General features: G+C 39.8%; 2 protein-coding genes across 3 annotated transcripts in view; one reads left to right on the top strand and one right to left on the bottom strand.

Annotated features, from left to right (window-relative positions):
- Positions 1-1594: 1594 nt before the first annotated feature.
- On the top strand, positions 1595-10675 carry SPX (spexin hormone). The gene is made up of 6 exons (XM_032789763.2): positions 1595-1624; positions 4268-4348; positions 4480-4537; positions 5961-6023; positions 6922-7005; positions 10492-10675. The coding sequence occupies exons 1-6, from the start codon at positions 1595-1597 to the stop codon at positions 10548-10550; spliced, it is 375 nt and encodes a 124-aa protein (XP_032645654.1). The 3' UTR covers positions 10551-10675.
- A 5582-nt stretch (positions 10676-16257) lies between these two features.
- GYS2 (glycogen synthase 2) overlaps positions 16258-19336 on the bottom strand; it is a 79936-nt gene continuing 76857 nt past the window's right edge. For both annotated transcript variants that reach the window (XM_032789761.2, XM_032789762.2), the window contains one exon: positions 16258-16566. In XM_032789761.2, coding sequence (XP_032645652.1) covers positions 16351-16566 — 216 coding nt within the window. In that variant the 3' untranslated portion in view covers positions 16258-16350. The remainder of the gene's footprint in view (positions 16567-19336) is intronic.

The raw sequence follows: 19336 nt of genomic DNA, 5'->3' as shown, positions 1-19336 counted from the left end.
AAAAAGAAAAGACATGTATCATTTTAAAGTGTTATGATCCATAACTCAATTACAGAATATTTTATTTTTCAAAGATATGTGCATGTATTTTCACATACACATCTGTATGTGCCTAAATTAGGTATGTAAGCACCCTGAATGCATGCACATTGTTGCATGTTTTCCATCCTAAAATATTATTTAGCACAGGGTTTCTCAAACAGGGGTCACAGCTTGTGTAGGGAAAGCCCCTAGCTGCTCCAGGCCAATGGGGGCTGCTAGAAGCAGTGATTCACAGCCAGTGAGAACCGCGATTGGCTGGACTTGCGGACAGGGCAGGTAAACACACTGGCCCGGCCCACCAGGGACTTTCCCTACACAAGTGGCAACCCTTATTTGAGAAACCCTGATTTAGTGTTACTGTGTGCTGTTAACCATATGCCATATATCACTGCAGAAGAGGCTGCATTTCTGTGGACAGTATAAATCTATACTATGTGAAGCATCATGACATGAAAGATGCTCTACAGGGAGAAAAGATGGTCTTTAGGTTAAAGCACTAAACTAGGATTTAGGAATCCTGGGGGTCAATTCCCAGTTCTGCTCACAGACTTCTTGTATGACCTTAGGCAAGTCATTTGAGATAAATTTTTCAAAAGTCCTAATAACTTAAGATTGTAAGATCCATTGAAAATGAGTGGTACCTAGGCGCCTACATTGCTTAGGCACTTTTGAAAATTTTACCCTAAGTCTCACTGTGTCTCACTTCCTCATATGTAAAGTGAGGATTATAATATTCCTTACATCACAGTGGTTTTGTGAAATTTAAAGACTCAGTGTTAGTTAAGTACTTTGAGACCAAAAATGCTCAGTAGTCATATGTTTTGATGATGATATAGCAACAACAACAACAATGAACATTCAGCTTGTCTCCCTTTTTATGCCAGTTTTACACTGCTGAGTTACTGCAGATTATACCAATGTGAGTGAGGGGAGAATCAGGCTCAGCTTTTTATACTAACAATCTTCATTGTTCCTACATCTGTTTTATAAAATCTTCAGTTTGGCTGGCTGTATCCACAGGTGAAAAACTGTAGATGTGGGTTTAATTTTCCACTGACTATTGCAGAATTTTAATTTTGTCTCTGCGGTATAAATGGAAGCAAAGACTATACTGAACCACTTTTATGCCACAAAAGTGAATGGCTACTGCCTATCTTTAGTGTTTCTGTGTGTGTAATTGTTAAATGATATGCAACCCAGAAAGCCCTTCTTTAAGGCCAGGGCTTGAACATCCGGAAGAATGTCCCTATTTTGTCATAGACAAGAAGATGTTGGCAAACACTGGAAACTTCAACTTGTAGAAGATGCAAGTAGAATCCCTTCTGCCAGGTAAGGGTGCATTGTGACTTATCCTTTTTAAAGGATATAGGTACATAGACTGCTGATGCAGTGCCACCACTATCACCTTGGTTGTGTGAAGACATAACCTAAGCTGCTCCCTTATTTCTTGCACCCACAATGCAACTAGGACTCCAACTCTGTACCATTGTTACCCAACCTTACCCAGCATCTGGCAGAGTACTGGCATAGGTAGCCCTTGAAGAGGGCAACCATGGCCAAAGAAGCCCCAAAGTCAGCAAAGGTATGGACCTTAACAAAACCCATCTGCACATTGCCCACTCGTGTCTCCACATGAGCACACATTTATCATAAGCTAGGAAGACTCTTTTTGCTTTGGCTGCAGGCCTGGTTACCTAATAAATATGCACAGTGACAACCCTATCTGTGAGAACCGCACTATTTTTACTATTATTCTTGCTTCTTCTATTGCTCACCTGCTCGCTTGGCTCTCTGGCCATTCCCTTCACGAGACCCCTGTTGGGGAAGTATTGCTCCCATTTTACAGATGAGGAAATGTAGGCCCCAAAGTGAAGACACTTGCTATGCAGGCTGTTAGTGTTGAAGCTGGGATTAGAAAGTACGAATATTTACTCCCATCCCTAGATGGATAGGAATTGCCAGACTAGATCAAACCAGTGGTCCATCTAGTTCAGTATCTTGTCAATGAGAGTGACCAGTATCTGATGTAGTCACTCTTTATATAAAGGGTATATTTATACATTGTTTATACAGGGTTGATAAATGATGAATAGATCTTTTAACAAATGTTTACTCAAATATTATAGATTGCTTTAGACTCCAAAAGGCCAACAAGATGCTTATAACCATGACTTATATCATTCTATTGCATCTACTAGTGTTCTTATAGGTTTCAGAGTGAAAACCGTGTTAGTCTGTATCAGTAAAAACAACGAGGAATCCTTGGGGCACTTTAGAGACTAACAAATTTATTTGGGCATAAGCTTTCGTGGACTATAATCCACATATAGTAACCTGTAACACACACCTGTCATGTATTTAATGTGCTTGTAACATCTATTAATCATTTATAAAAGGACCTTAATATCAGGGTCTGACACCTAATTCTTTAGATTCCCATTCTTTCATGGTTGTCTGGGTTGTTCTGTTGCTCTAATTGCTCAAGGAAGATCTATTCCATGAACTGGGCTTTTACTCCAACCCCTCCATGGAGTTGTGACTGTCAAGACTGCAAAGAGAGTAAGGCTTAATGGTTTAAAAATTCTGCTTATCCTTTTGGTTTTGCTTGACTGTAACAAAACAATCGGCAAGAGCACAACAGAAAAAAAGAACAAGAGACTTATTCCTATTATGTTAGCCAGAGTTAAAACTGGCCACACTGGACATGCTGCCTTTTTTCAGTCTCTCTTTTCTCACGCCTTGGCAGACTGTGAATCTTGAGAATAATTTGCTAACTTTTTGGCAGGGTCGCTTTTTAGTCGCCACTGTCAATGCCAACCTGATACACAATAAACAGGTTACCCAAAGCAAGAGTTTGTTATCCTTATTAATATTTGCTGATGGCTGAGGTTATCAATCATTCTTCATGACAATGAGGTTTTACTGAGAAGCTTGTGGGAGAAGTTTTGGCGGTGATATTGATATATTCAGAAAGTCGCCTGGCTAATGGGGTGAATCTCCATGTCTGTGGGGTCCGCCTTTCAATCTTTTCCCTGACTGTCTGCAAGTCTGCACGTCCCCCTGAGGAGGCATCAGACCTGCTACTTCTTCATCGCCAGGGCTGACAAGAGGTCCCTTTAGACTCCTCCACTCTGCTGTAAATGGGGTGGGGATTTTCACTCAGAAGACTTAAAAAAGGACCCCCCAAACTGCAAACAGATCAAATCTCTTTTAACACACAATCCTAGCTCACCCTATCCAAGACTACTGATTTACAGGGGAACTAAATATGAAGGTAAGTCAGAAGCTTTTGATACTTGGAAACATTTTGGTAAATAGTAGTTTCTCCTATAGTTTTAGTTGTGTGTATTATTTTAAGAACAACAGAGGGTGGTTTGTTAGGTTTTTTTTTTTTAAGTTAGAAAACAAGTAAAAATGTTGTAGTGATTTTTAATATACTGTAAACCAAATAGATTAAACCATTAATAGCATAATGACTTCTAAAACAGATAGGATCAAATAAACATCTGTGAATCATAATAGCTGGATGCTATCACTTACTTGTCACATGCATCAATGCATGAAAAACAAGGCTTGCTTTGTATATACAAACTAGAGATTCAGCTTGCTTTACGTAGGATTTGTGTTCGGTATATTCATTTGCAAGTGCTGGGCCAGTGTGCAAAACCCAAGATTTTAATATGTGTTTACAATAACATTTGTGTGATCAGTCAATATCCTGGTTGATGTAAATCTCACACCAAGTTTAACAACGTTTACTTACCGAGAAAGCAGTGAGCTGCCTTACTGTTTTTGAAATGCCAAGTCCCCTATATTGGAATATAGAGATATTTGCCTATCATCTCATTATCATCCAGGGTTTAGTGAAAACTGGTGATATATATAATCTAATCTCTCTCTTTCTGTCTGGATTTATAGACCATGTCCATCACCTTGCATATTTGTAAAAAAAAAGGACCTTGCATATTTGTAAAAAAAAGCACACAAAGTTCTCATGTCAATGATAATTTACATCCATATGTGAAGTTCACATGGTCTGATATTAACATCCAACCTCTCCTTAAATTTGATGTGGCTTGGCTGAGATGATGTAATCAGTGGAAGAGAAGGGCTTTAGAAGCAAAGGGGGCCTGGAATAACATCCGAAGATGAAGTTGAGCAGAGAGGATGCCTGAGCAGAGAGGATGCAATTTCTCATGTCTTTGTGGTTGCTTGTCCTGTGCAGGGATTGCGTAGACTGACAGCTTCTGCCATGGCCCTGTTCCTTGCAGCTTCTTTCATCTCTTACTCATGGAGTGCTCCTCAGGTAAAGTGCTTTATCTGAATGGATGTACATGCATTAATAACTCTCACAGGTGGTTGTTGGCAAAGTTGTGGTGCTTGTTGTTAGTGTCAGGGCTGGGATAACAAGTCACTTTTCTCTCCTTTGGTGTGAAGGGTCACTTCCAAAGAAGAAACTGGACTCCTCAGGCTATGCTCTATTTAAAGGGTGCACGTAAGTCCCAAGCTATTTCAGCTTTAAGGAATGTAACTTCTCTACCAATGGATTACTCTTTATATGCTTTGTTCAACACAAGCAGAAAACTGAGAGGTGTTAAATAGCAGGACAGGGGACTGGAGATGGAAGCTCAGAGGATCATAGGGATGTGTTGACTGTGATCCCGTCTTACCTTAAAAACATTGCTATTGTTTTTTGTAAAGAAAAACAATTGTAATTTTGGAACTAAAAATGCTTAAATGTTTCCAAAAGGAATGTAATTATGGGTTGGTCATTAAATCTGCTGGAAAAAATAACTTTCCCCTCTGAAACTGATTTTTAAAAGACTTAACTTACATTTGACGTATTTAATTATTCCTTGTTCTCTCCTGTGCTTTATTAAAGCATCTCCACAAACAACAGGGCAGCAGAATTTTCTAATGCAAATCTTTTGGCTTGTGCTGGAAATTCATACCACATGAGACTTCAGCTATGGCGGATGGAATGGCAGTGTTACCTATTTCTTGGTAGTGTGTTGTGTAGATGAATCTATTTTGTCAGTCCAGCATTAAAGGGATAGTGTTTAATAATCAAATTTGGATTCAAATTGAGAGTTTGTGGTTTAAAGAAAAAACCTAAGATCCAGTGGAAATTTTACCATTATTTTAAACAATCCAGTGTAAACAGCTTTTTTTTTTTCAAACAAAATAAACATTTTGGATTGTGTTTGCCACCCAAACAATACAACGAGAACCTAACAGTAAACCTTCCTACAGACCAAAAAAAAAGAAATCGATTTCATAGTCTACACTCATAGAAATGCAAAAAGCACACAGCATAAATAATTAAAAAATAAATTAAGGGCCAAAATATTTGCTCATGCAGGTTGGAGAAAATTCACCAAAGTCAAGAAAGCTGCCTCCATTTATGCCAGCAGAGAATTTGGCCCCTGATTTAAAAACAAACTGCTATTTTTAATAATGTGTTGTAATTTTACTAATCTGTTTATTACTATTACTGACACATTCAGAGTAATTTTTTTGCAGTATCACTTATTTTCTTTTTAAAAAATGACAATGTTCCTTTAAAAGCAGTTGATTTATAGTGTGTCAGGGAGATAGAGCAGAAAAGGCAGGTGAAGGAAGAAGCTGGTAAATTTCACGCACAACTCCTACAGAAAGTTAATTAAACAATGGAAAAGGCAGAAAATCATCAGCCCTTTGGAACAGAATGTAGCTCAGCTAAAACATTCTGTTCTATGATTTAGATTGCGCTGAAATCAACGGATCTCAGGCAGATGCAGCTATATATCACTAGAATGTTTGTATAGTTGTGTAAACATTATTGTAAAACAGTTTGAAATTACTATTTTAGGGACCTTTAGCTATGGTTCACATAGGTATGGTGTTTTATTTCCACCCCCTTCCCATTGATTTATTAGAGGGACGTCGATTCATCTCAGATGAGAGCCAGAGGAAGGACCTCTATGACAGATTGCAGCTAGGTAAGCTCATCTGGAAATTTTTTTTTAAAAGGGAAAAAGTATTATATTATTCCATCTCCATAACCTTCCCTCCCTCCCAAAAATGATGTGCATCATAACTGAGCAGGTGGATGTGAACAGCAGGTGCATAAGAAATGCAGAAAGCTTCAGTTTAACAGTAAACAAAATATTCTCTCATGGGAGGAAGAGGTAATTCAATGGAAAAAATTAAACGGAGGGAAGCTACTTTTTAATGTTTTATTTTGTTAGAATCAAATTCAAAGGAACAGCGAATATTAAGAGTTGAATAGTTCAATCATTTCAAAAATCTCATTGGAAAGACTGAGCCTGAGTCTCCTCTCACTAACGCCAGTTTAAATGCATCATCTTACATGAAATTATTCCTGATTTACTTTGTATAAGTGAGAGAACAAGCAGTCCCCTTAACTTTCTATCTCTGTTGGCAAAAAATAAAATAAAATAAAGGTATGTTCTTGATTACTGTAATGTCAAACTATGACAGTAAAGAAAACATTCATTTAGACTATATTTATGGTGCAAACTGAACCTTACAATTAGATAATGAATGTATGCAAAAAGAGAATGTACCTTTCACTCTGTAAGGGGGCTTTAGGAAGAATTACATTTGTTTCCTTCTCTTTAAGTAGGTTATGAGGTTGTTTTCTCTTAGCAATTTAATGGGCTATTTTCAGGCAGAGAATTGTATAGAAAGTGACTGAAACAGCCTACAAAAATATATATTTTTTAAAAGTGTCCCTTTTGTTCTCAAGTTGTAAAGATTAAAAAAAAAGCAAGGGCAGAATGTGAAATGCAGAAATTTTGCAGACACACATTGGCTAATTGTGCTTCATTGGTATAGGTTTAGATCTGAGAAAGTGTGTTGGCTTTGTCCCTCCAGAAACACGCAGCCAAAATACAAATCCTATATCTCTGTCGGAGGCTGCAGAACTATTTCTTAACTCCTTACGGAAAGCACAAGAAGGTAAATGCATTGTTTATTTTACTCTGTGAGCTTCTAAGGGGTTTATGAATACTCCATTTATTAATGCTTCAAAATAAATCTGAGAAGATCTCATTTGGCTGATTGCAAGCACAAGCTATGCCTTCATAGTTGTATTAGAAGTTACAGTAAAAGAGATTGGGACATATATCTGAGAATGGATGGAAGGATAAATGTTGGCTTATCCTGCTTTGCTGTTTGCTTTTCTCATTTCCATTGGTTAATTTAGCCACCATAATTCTGATCTCACTTCTTGTTATCTTGACACTTGTTTGTTTGGGCTCTAGGGACTGTTTATAGTGACTTTGACTTTGCAATAGCAAACTTCTCTTTTGGGTTCCTGTTTCTGCAGAGTACAGTTCATGGGTGAGATCTGTACCCCCAACTCTGGCTCCTTTACACCGGGTAAAAGGGTTGGACTGATGTAAAAAAGCCCTAAAAGCCACACCACAGGCACTGTGGATGACAGCTCTAAGGCTGCCTCCCAAGGACCCATGATAACCCTGGCGCTGGGGGTATGTTGAGGGCAAGGCTGGGGCAGGACGTGGGGCTGCAGGACACAGAGCTGTGATGATACCAAGCAGCACTGTGGCCACAGGAAGCCCCGGGAGGCTGTGGTAACTTAGGCACCCAGAGCTGTGTAAATTATGCTGGGGGTTTTGCCAGTCCAAGGAACAGCCTGGGATTGGGAAGGTACCAAAGTGGTTTAAAGTCCCCTTAGCCTCTCGTGGGCAGTGAATTCTATGCTCTGCCTCTGAGGCCTTGCCTTCACTATGAAAAGAAAGGTGTGTTCTTAACTTGAGTTAGCTAACCCGAGGGAAAACCTTAGTGAGACAAGGCAGTCTGTAGTTTATACATGTGTTAGCAAGTTAAGGCAGGGCTGCCCAGAGCGGGGGACAAGTGGGGCAATTTGCCCCAGGCCCCACAGGGGCCCCCACAAGAATATAGTATTCTATAATATTTCAACTTTTTTTATAGATGGGGCCCCCAAAATTCCTTTGCCCCAGGCCCCCTTAATCCTCTGGGCAGCCCTGAGTAAAGGTAAACCCTATACTCTCCCATAGCCTTTAACTCAACCTGCTAACTCATTTGAACACTACAAACTGTCTTGTCTTCACTAGAATTTTGCCTTGGGTTAGCTAACGTGAGTTAAGAACACATCTTCTTTACATAGTAAAAAGAAGCCCAGCACAGAATCTCACGCTATATGTATTCACTTGTACTGGGCCCAGTCCTGTCCTTTTCTGGCAAAACTCCCAATATGCTGAGCTTGCTATTAAGAAAAGTGTTCAGTTCTTCCATTCTGCCTCAGGCAAAACCCTCCGTGACTTTTTAAGTTGGGAGTTTTGCCTGAGCAAAAAATGGCAGAATCGAGTGAAAGCTCTTAATATCAAACATAGTATCTTGTACACAGTGTGCAGGCTGAAGGTGGACCTGCTTAACCTAGTGAATTTGGCCTTGTGTGTTAATCATGACAGAAGTAAACCACATAAAGTTCAAGCCCTGTCAAAGAAAGTTAGCTGTATTTTCTAGTTCATTATTGCTCACAAGGAAAAAGCAACCAGTGTCAGCCTTGTAACAGAAAATAGGAGATATGACAGACCTGATTAAGCATGTGTGACTGGAAATGTTAATTGCCACAACTCACCAGTTCCTTGTCTTTATTAAGGGCTTGATCCTCCAAGGTGCTGAGCACTTTGCTTGTAATCCAGTAAAGTGCTTAAGAATGTGCTTAATTAAACCATCAATAGCCTAAACAGGTCAACAGGACTTTCTTAAAGATAAGCACATACATACGTGTTGTGCTAGTGTAAGGCCAGAGCGCTCCGCCCCCTATAGAATTGAGCCCTAAGAGCTTTTCTTCATTGCAAAGAAATCAGAAAGGAAGGTAAGACTCTTATAGTCCAGTTCACTCCCTTGTACAGGGCAAGTACAAAACCTATTAATCATTTAAGCCCTCAAAATAAAAAGTGGGACTTCAGTGGTGTGTAAGTTTTCTGCTGGCCCTTTGTGCAAAGGTGAATGTCACCCCACTTGGATTTAATTGTGGTGGTCAACATACTTGAACATGGCTCTAGTGGCACAAAAGATTGGTACAGAAATGTAGCTGTCAAGATACAGTGCTTATGTAACCATTAAATCTCTCATCCCCCAAAGCTTCCCCTTCATTTCAAGAGCCAGTTCAAAATTACTTGATCTTAGATCTTCCATGAACTTACACTACACTACAGCGTACAGACCCTGGGCCAGATCTTTAGCTCAGTGGGTCTCAAACGTTTGTACTGGTGACCCCTTTCACAGCGCAAGCATTGAGCACAACCCCCCTAATAAATTAAACACCCTTTTGAATATATTTAACACCATCATAAATGCTGGAGGCACAGCAGGGTTTGGGGTGGAGGTTGACAGCTCACGACGCCCCATGTAATGGCCTTGCAACCCCATGAGGGGTCCCAAACCCCAGTTTGAGAACCCCTGCTTTAGTTCTGACATTTTACAAGTTGAGGATCTGGCCCCTGGTTTCTTTATATTCCTCTCCATGCTCTCGCTTCTCATCTAGCTCATTCGTCTTCCTGTCCTTCATAATCTTGCTATCAGAGCAAAGTTTTTCCACGCAAAAAAATCTTCCCACAAAAACAGCCAATTGACTTTCTCACTATAATTTTTTCATTGCCATTTATATCATAAACTTTAGAGACTTTTGTTTTCATTTGGGTAAGCAAAAAAAAATTAAGAAAACAACTTTGAGGAAAGAATTTCAAGAAAATCAAAAATAGGTCAAATTCTGAAACATGTGAAATGGAAATACTTAGAAATTTCAGAATTTTAAGCAGCTTTTTTTTCCCATTTTTCAATCTACTGTTGGTGTGAGAGCCTTCCCCTCTACTGCTAAATGACCCAAATCTCAACAGAAAACATGTATTTCCTCCTCGTCTATACCCCCAAACTGACTCTTCTGATTGTTCTGATTTATCATTTAACTCTAGTGTGAAGAGTCTGGTTGCAGCTTTTATGAAAACCCCATACAGAAAAACATGATCTTTTAGTGTGCTAGGGGATGAGAGAGTCAGAGTCCATAGAATCAGGCATACATTTTCAACCTAGATGATTTTTATTTTTGATTAAAGATTAAGGAGAACACCCAATGAAAGAACAAATACACTGCTGTCTTCTTCCTAGAAATGTCATCTCTTTCATTGTCTTTAAGATCCTCCATCCTGACATAATATATAGCCCTGGTTTCTAACAAGCAGGCAAACTTCATGTATTTAAAAGTACAGTAACACAGAAAACATAATCATCACTACATACATCACAAAACTCCCTGCTTTTCCCAGGTAGTTACAAATAATAGGGTTATGTCTCAGGTTTCTCCATCACTTTAGCAGCTGAACTGCCTGTGTTTTAAGACTTTTCTTTTCATGCAGCTCATTACCCCCCTCATAGCTTGTCTTTATTGTCTTTCAGCAGAAGAAGAAACCAATGATCACCCTGGATACTTAACAGACAATCTATTAAACTGGTGAAAGATTTCAAGTTGCATCAACACGTCTATTCATCTCCCTTGAACCCATGGTCTATGTAAGCAAAATATTCTGATTCATCTGACTCCACCTGTGTTCTGAAGGAATAAAGCTTGGACTCATTGTTGTATTTTGAATGCAAACTGATTAAAGGTTATTGTTCAGCTACAGAAACTATTTTAAATTTGATTTCCTATCTTAAACCACATTGCATGCCACCCAAAATTTAAAAACCACTGGAACATCATAGCTTATAGGACCCAAACATCATACCGGTATTGAATTGTTTTTGATAATTTTTCCAAAATCTTCTCATGGAAGAACTTTCACCATATTCCAGCCAACTCTGCATGTAAACACTTTTTAACCTATGACAGCAGTTGACTCTTTAACCACCACACTGCTGGTCCTGAAATCCACCTGCAGGGCTCTTGCAGTCTAGTGATGTTCCAGTTAAATCAATGAAATATTAGAATGCATCTAGTACATGGGGCAGCAAAGCAGATGATTTCTGCTGGAGATATTTCATACTGTAGCGAACAATCAACAGGCTACCTATCTAGGCCTTAATCCTGCAAAATTAAAATACATGCTTATCTTTTATGTACTGTGAGTAATCCCATCAAACTACTCACATTGTATAAAGATATGCACGTGTAATTTTTACCAGGATTGAGAGCCTTCCTAATGATCATGGGATAAATTCACCACTGTTATCAGTTTAAGTTTGTCGTGTTGTGCCAGTTGTGAATCTAGCCACACATGGCAATAAGAAAATTGCACAAAAGTATATGTAATTACACAAATTTTATGCAATTGATTTATGTATTTATTTGCTTTCTGAGCTGCAATATGGGAATTACACTTGAATTGGTTAATTGCTATTCAACACTGATATGGACATGTTTCACACTGCTGTGTAGTTATATGATAACTACCAGAAAGTCTTCTGGAGTTCTGTAATTAAAGACTAGGCACAGAATATGTGTGTCCCCGCAATGATATTTCTTTTTTTTTTTCAAAACCATTTGCCTGTGATATGTCTTGTGATGTCAAAACTGATTAATGCCACTAATTTGCAATCAATGCAATGTTGTTTCCCACTTGCCCAAAACCAACACAGCTGAAATAATGGAGGAATTAATTTTTTTGATGCATTGATAGATACTTCTGGTAATTAGTTACATTTTTAATCGGTTTGGGGGGGAAATGATTAGATGAACTAGGAACAAATCCTGGTTTTTGAAACAGAGTTAAATCACCCGGGGCAGGGTGTGCTAGATCACTCCATGCATTCAAAATCCCACATATGGGCTTCAGCTATAGCCCAAATGAAGTCAATGTGAATCTTTTTATTTACTTCAAAGGACTTAGCATGAACTCTAATCTGAATGCCTCAGGTGTTTCTAAATTATAGTTTGGCACGAACTGGGGTTGTACTGTACCTTGGAGAAAAGTAGAGGGGTTATGTATCTACTGATCTGTTAGATTATCCCCGGCGTAGGCAACCTATGGCACGTGTGCCAAAAGCAGAACGCGAGCTGATTTTCACTGGCACTCACACTGTCCGGGTCCTGGCCACCAGTCCGGGGGGCTCTGCATTTTAATTTAATTTTATATGAAGCTTCTTAAACATTTTATAAAACTTATTTACTTTACATACAACAATAGTTTCATTATCTATTATAGACATAGAAAATGTTCTTCTAAAAATGTTAAACTGTATTACTGGAACACGAAACCTCATATTAAAGTGAATAAATGAATACTTGGCACTCCTCTCCTGAAAGGTTGCCACCCTCTGGATTATCCTAACCTTCATGTGCCTGAACATTTCAGAGCTACAGCAAGATTAATGGACTTTTTTATGTTTTACTGTAGGTCCATGCCCACTAGTGTGGACAATTCCTTACAAATGTCATGAAAATAAATAAAAGATCTACCTTACTTGGAAATGAGCTGTTCTTGGAGCCTTCCTGTTTTCAGTATGACAGCTAACTACTGCCAAGTTTGTCAGATACCAATAAATGACCCAATAATGATATGAAATCAGTTGAGGGTTGGCCTCTGGTGAGCTGGTATCTTAGGTGAACACTGATTTTGAGTCCTTGCTATCTTCACATGATCAAAAGGCAAAAATGTTTGGTAATATTTCAAATGCATCAAACTCTTGAAAACCAACTCTAACATTCAGGTCAGAATTAAAATGAGTAAGCCTAGATGTGTGAGGCATAGATCACTCTGGCTACTGTAGGGAAGGACACAGTATTCATGCCAGTTCCATCCAGAAAATATGCTCCTGCTCTTGGGACATCTAGTTATAGAAGGGAGTTAAGAGACCATGCGTGACTTTGACAAGCAGAGGACAGCGTCCTAGATAGAGTGATCTCTGCCAGATCATTAAAGGTTTTTTTTCCCTTTCTACCAGCATCATCTCACTCTCGTCTGAGTGAAGCTTGAGCCAGCGGCTTTTCATCCAATTGTGTAGGAAGCTGGTCAGTTGACTGCAGTGTGTGAGTTTGATGAGATTGAAACAGAGTTGGGTGTCATTGGGATAGTTTTGGCATTTGAGCATAAGCCAGCTCACTATTTCCCCAGTGGTTTTATATACTGAGAACATCGCTGAAAATGGGTATAGGATTTAACCTTGTGGTAATCTGCACATTGGAGCTTGTATGTTGTTCCTTGCAATTCTATGGGACATATCTAGAAAGAATACGTTAAGTTGTTTTAATGCAGTAGAGCTGGTCAGTACATTTTTGCCTTACACTATGCAAGCAGCAAATAAATGTTATGTCCTATCCAACCCCACCTTCTCCTTCTGATTTCTTCCTCTGCTGGGAGTTGACGGGTCCTCTCCAAGAGGTGGATGTTACTGATGAGTGAGTGAGTGATTTATTTGCTGGAAAATATCAATTTCTCAAAACCAAAACAGTTTGACAAATGTCCTGTTTAGAAAAGATTTTGGAAAAAAACTTTCAAAATGTCCCTTTTCAACATTTTCAAAATGAAAGTTCAATTTTCAGGTCACGACGACACTTTTGTTTAGAAATGTAAGTTAATTTATAATAAAAAAATGTAAAATTAAAAGATCAGAATCAAAATGAAACGCTGTAAAATTATCAGTTGACCCAATATGATATCTCTCAATGGTTTGGTTAGAAAATGTTGTCCAGATTTTGACTTTTCATGCTAGGTCAATATGAAAACACTTTTCAAAAACCTTGAAAATTCTCGTAAGCTGGGAAACATGTTTCCTGCTCAGCTCTAGAAGGTACCTCCATAAAGTTAACAGCACATTGCCCATTTGTACCGAGAGTGCGACCTAGTTTATCCTATTGAAGTTGTATGGGCAGTTTAAGTGATTAAAAAGAAATTACTAGAGCAGGAAAGAATATTCATTATGAAGAGCTTTGTGATGAAATCCAGCAGTTCTCACCCCCCTCCCTCCCATTCAGAAAGTTTTCTGCATAATATGGGTATTTATAATATATTTGGCTTTCATCATTTGCAACATAAGTTCTCATGAAAAATGCCATCTTAGTGGTTGTTTTAGTTATTTTTCTTTTCTTCTTCATCATCATTTCAGAGGGTAGTGACTGATTTGATATACACATTTATCTTTGTGTCATACAAACCTAGTGTTTTCTTCTAGGTGTAAAATAAAACACCTATGTGATTTAGGAACCATAAATCCCATTTTAACAAGTGACTTCAGAAGTAACTCCCAGTGCGGCCTATGTGCTTTTTAAAATCCCACTGAGGGCCTACCTCCATCTTTAAGCACCTAAATACCTTTTAAGAATCTGGTCCTTAGGCATTTAGGAGCCTAAGTTTCATTGTTATTTACCCCTAAGTGCCTGCAAACTACAGGTATTAAGCACTTCGTTCCCATTGATTTAATGCCTAAGTAGGATCTGGGCCTAATTTTCTTTTGAAAATGGAACTTAGACACTTTTCAAAATTTTACTCTCACAACTGATTACTGTAATTCATTTACCTCAGCTACAGTAGATCATAGAAACTGAAGAGAACTCCACAGACAATGCTGCCTTGGCTTGCATGCTGAACTCAATAGGGTCTACAGGAACAAGGTAAGTCAGGGCAGACTTTGACTTTACAGAACAGCACTACTCATTATTTCAAGTTCACTCCTCTGTTGTTTTTCTTTTGTTTTTGTTTTTTGGTGTTGCACCTTTCCTTTGAGGGATTTAGTCAGATATTTTAAAGGGCAACCTCACACATTTGGTACTGAGGGTACGAGGTCTGGGCCCATTTGTTTTCTCTGCATTACAATAAGAAGGGGCAGTCTTGTCTACTGAACAGAGCTCTGGACTAGGACTTTGGAGACCTGGGTTCTGTTCTTCCTTCTGATGATGATCTGCTGTGCGCAGGGGGGGCTCCAAGCACCAGCACACCAAACGCCTGCTTGGGGCGGCAAGCTGCGGGGGGGGCGCTCTGCCAGTCGCTGCGAGGGTGGCAGGCAGGCTGCCTTTGGCGACATGCCTGCGGAGGGTCCGCTGGTCCCGGGGCTTCAGCAGACCTCCCGCAGGCGTGCCGCCAAATCCGCAGGATCGGGGACCTCCTACAGGCAAGCCGTCAAAGGCAGCTTGCCTGCTGCGCTTGAGGTGGCAAAATACCTAGAGCCGCCCCTGGCTGTGTGGTGATCTTGAGTGAGTCATTGCACCACTCCGTGCCTTTGTTTCCCCTCTTACAGTTTGTCTACTTAGATTGTGAGCTTTTCCAGCCAAGGACTCTCTCTCATTATGTGATTGTACAATGTCTAGTACAAAAACACCCTGACCTCAGTTGTCTCTGGTAGTACCACAACTAACTAATAAGCTCTGCTAACTCAGGCAGCTCTATAGGAGGTCATCTTGTCCTGGAAATTTCCCATTAACAGATAGAGCTAAGGTCATCACCTTTTAAATTTAGATTTTTGAGACCATGTTATCCCATCACAATGTGGCATGTGGATTTATTCACAGAAACAAGCATTTTCAGGAATTTTATAGCTTGCTTGAGACAAATCATACAAATTTTTCTCCCCAAACTTGATAACAAACTTCAGTGGAGAGAATAAAAATCCAGTGAAATGGAGCATTCAGAAGAAACCAGAAAAAAGTGGTCTGCTGTTTTTTTGTGGCTCTAGACAACTCCATAAGATCACTTCATCGAAAAATGCAAATGCTCATAGAGTAACACCAGATATTTTTTCATAAACAGCACCAAGATGTTTTTGTGCACTTTAAAACAATTCTTAAAATGATGTAGATTTAAAATAGGAGAAACAGCAGAAGAAAAAACAAACCATTTTCTTTTCAACATTTTTTTTAACTCTGCCGAGGTCTTCCCTGGTAACAATTTCTTCAAAATGTTCCAATTCAGGGCTCCAAGGTGATGTCTGTTTGCAAGGGGAGAGGAAGGGATGGAAGTCGGTATTCATTTGGAATGACTATAATGGACCTGTCTCCATGGATTACAACTAAATTCAAATAATTTTACAGACAAAAATATGATCTACAGTATGCACAGTCTAGCTGGAGCTATCACACAGGGTTTGTCACATTCTCTAGGTTAAATAAGCTTTGAAAAATCTCCTCTTCTACCTGCAAGGCAGAGAGAAGCATTACCATTTACTTTTAAGGTAAAATATAATTAGGTTTTCAAAGAGTTTAACCCAAGTAATGTTTGTTTAAGATTCCCTAACCACGCTGCACTGCCCTTAACACAGAGATTCACTAGCCTACACTTGGGTGCTCTGTAGTGGATGAAGACCATGTTGCGGTGACAGCAAAGGAATTCAGTTCCTGTATTCTCCATGCTGCTTTTTCTTTCTTTGTGGCAGTGTTCCAAGGGACAAAGGTGACTTTATGTTTTGCCTGTCTCTTTCGGCTTCTTCATCCTCGTCGTATCTTTCATCCTCATCTTCATCCTCGCTATGATGAGGGCTGGAATGCTGAGAGACAGAAGGCGATGGTGGTACTGATGAAGGCCTGGGGTACCTAAAACCTTCCGTCTGCCAGAGACATAAGCAAGAAATAAACATTACACCAGTGCAGCTTATTTAGTTACACAGAGTGACGATAGGTCGATATATCCAGACAGCCAAGGCAAAGATGATGTATAAGTAGGGCCCGACCAAATTCACAGTCCATTTTGGTTAATTTCATAGTCATAGGATCTTAAAAATCTGAAATTTCATGATTTCAGCTATTTAAATCTGAAATTTCATGGTGTTGTAATTGTAGAGGTGACCCAAAAAAGGAGTTGTGGGGGGGGGGTCGCAAGGTTATTGTAGCGGTACTGCTACCCTTACTTCTGTGCTGCTGCTGGTGGCGGCTTTGCTTTCAGAGCTAGGCAGCTGGAGAGGGGCAGCTGCTGACCGGCAGCCTAGCTCTGAAAGCAGAGTCGCCGCCAGCAGCAGCGCAGAAGTAAGGGTGGCAATACCATACTATGCCAGCCTTACTTCTGTGCTGCTGTCGGCAGAGCTGGGCCCTCAGTCAGCAGCTGTCACTCTCCCACCACTCAGCTTTGAAGGCAGCAGCGTAGAAGTAAGGGTGGCCTGGCATGGTATGGTATTGCCAACCTTACTTTTGTGCTGCTGCTGGCGGGGTGCTGCCTTCAGAGCTGGGCACCTGGCCAACAGCCACTTCTCTCTGCCCGCCCAGCTCTGAAGGCAGTGCAGAAGTAAGGGTGGCAATACCGTGACAATCCCCCCCAAAAAACAATCCTGTGATCTCCCCACACAACTCCCTTTTGGATCAGAACTCCCAGTTTGAGAAATGCTGATCTCCCCCATGAAATCTCTATAATATAGGGGAAAAGCACACAAAAGACCAGATTACAGAGAAGGAGACCAGATTTCATGGTCTGTAATGCATTTTTCATGGCTGTGAGTGTGGTAGGTCCCTGTGTATAAGGTAATCAAGGCTACATCTGCCCCATACAACAAACTTAGACTCCCTTAGGTCTATTTATGCCCATGTGATAGGGGATCAAAGCTGATGTAACTTACATGGAAGAACCACATGAAAACTAAGTGAAGTGGGATGGAGGTGTTCCCCATCTGCTGTGTAGCCTACATAAGGGCCAGGCAGAATCCTGAAGAGTGCAGGGGCTGTCTTTTTCCTTCCCCTCTGGGGACCATGCACAGCCTATCACTCTCTCAGCCCTGACCTACAGAACCATACTGATGCAGCAAGGGGAGTAAGCTGCAGCCCATAAGGAGTATAGCAGCAGGTGTGCTCCCCTTGCTCGACAAGTAGCTTGTGGAGACATCCTGTGGCTCTCTCTTTTCAGCAGTGCAATTTGTTTTATCCCTGGGCAATGCCTGGCAAGCATGATCTAGCCCAAGCACCTATGAATTTTAAATAAAATTTTAACAGGAAAAGTTATTCTTCATGGCAACACAGAGCTGCCAGTTTTAAAATGGAGTGACGTGGGAAAACAAAAGGAGCATCTATAAATTAAGGGTTCTGCTCATTTTCCATCTGGTAATTCAGAATGGCCAAAACTCCCCCAAATCTACACACAGTTCGTCAAACCTTACAAAAAACAAAATTCAGCTTCAAACGGATTAAGACCATTCAAAAAATGAAAGCTTTGTCAGGCCTGTTTTCACACTTGCAGTTGTGCCTGTATTTCACTGCAAATGCAGTTTGGTTTGTGCCGGTACTTTCAGACACCTTAAGGTACTTAGCTGCTCACAAAACACTGTTTGTGCCTCACAAAGCAGAGCCCAGATTTTTGAAAACTTAACCCTTGGTGTGAAAAGTTTCACCCTAAGAGGAAAATAAGGATTGTATGCAGAATACCTTTCTCAGCTTTAAGAATAATGTAAAGCTTTAACATCTACTATTATAATCTGACATTTGACTTTATTGACAATCTAAAGACAGCTACCTTTTGAATAAGATGTAGTACAATCTTCAACTCCCTGTATCTTTGGAGGCGTTCAAGGCTGGTTTTGCACAGGTGGCTAAATTATTATAACACCACGGCCATATCATAAGTCAGCTCCAAGATCTTATTGCAAAGCTAGGTTTCCAAAGCCTTCTGTCATACTCTAACTCTTAACAGTCTGGAAGGAGTTCTAACATAGTATCAATCTAGCACCCTAGTATACACATTCATTTCAAAACATTGAATTTAACTCCCCCTGCAGCAGCTATAAAATGTAGCAAAATACAAAACAATGAAGTAGATCAGCAATCTAATTTTTGATGAGCTAATTGGTCTCACAAGTGTCTACTTCTACTTTTCCCTTTAAAATTCCCCCATGTTTCATAAATCTTCATTATTAATAGAGATTGACTGAAATCTTAATTTTGGGTCCAAAACCAAAATATATAGTCCAAGCCCATCTATTGTGGGGTGCCAACACTAACTCTACCCCTAACCCTAGCCAACTCCCATCAACTTCAAGATTCTCGAAACTTCCAGGATAATTTTTCCATTTACACTAAGTAAACTGATTAGTGGAGTTACTGGATTTACATCAGTGCAATAGCTTGAAAAATCCCTCTCAAATATCTCTATAAGGGATAGAATCGAACTCCCTAACCTGAATACTCCTGAACATAGGTGCGTATGAGCTGAAATCAAACCTCAGTCTGAACTTTCCTAAATTTTTGAGTGTTCACAATTGCCAACTCAGATCCAAATCCAGATCAAGGGTTTTGGTTTGGACCCCCATCTCTAGCTGTTATTTTTTAAAAATGAATTGGCAGATGAAGTTTTAAATAACCAGGTCCTAAATTTAGAACGGAGCATAATGCCACTCCAAA

This window comes from Chelonoidis abingdonii, chromosome 1 (assembly GCF_003597395.2).
Source record: "Chelonoidis abingdonii isolate Lonesome George chromosome 1, CheloAbing_2.0, whole genome shotgun sequence".
Classification (NCBI taxonomy): Eukaryota; Metazoa; Chordata; order Testudines; family Testudinidae; genus Chelonoidis; species Chelonoidis abingdonii.
Note: the sequence above shows the minus strand (reverse complement) of the source record. Positions and strands in the feature narration are given on the sequence as shown.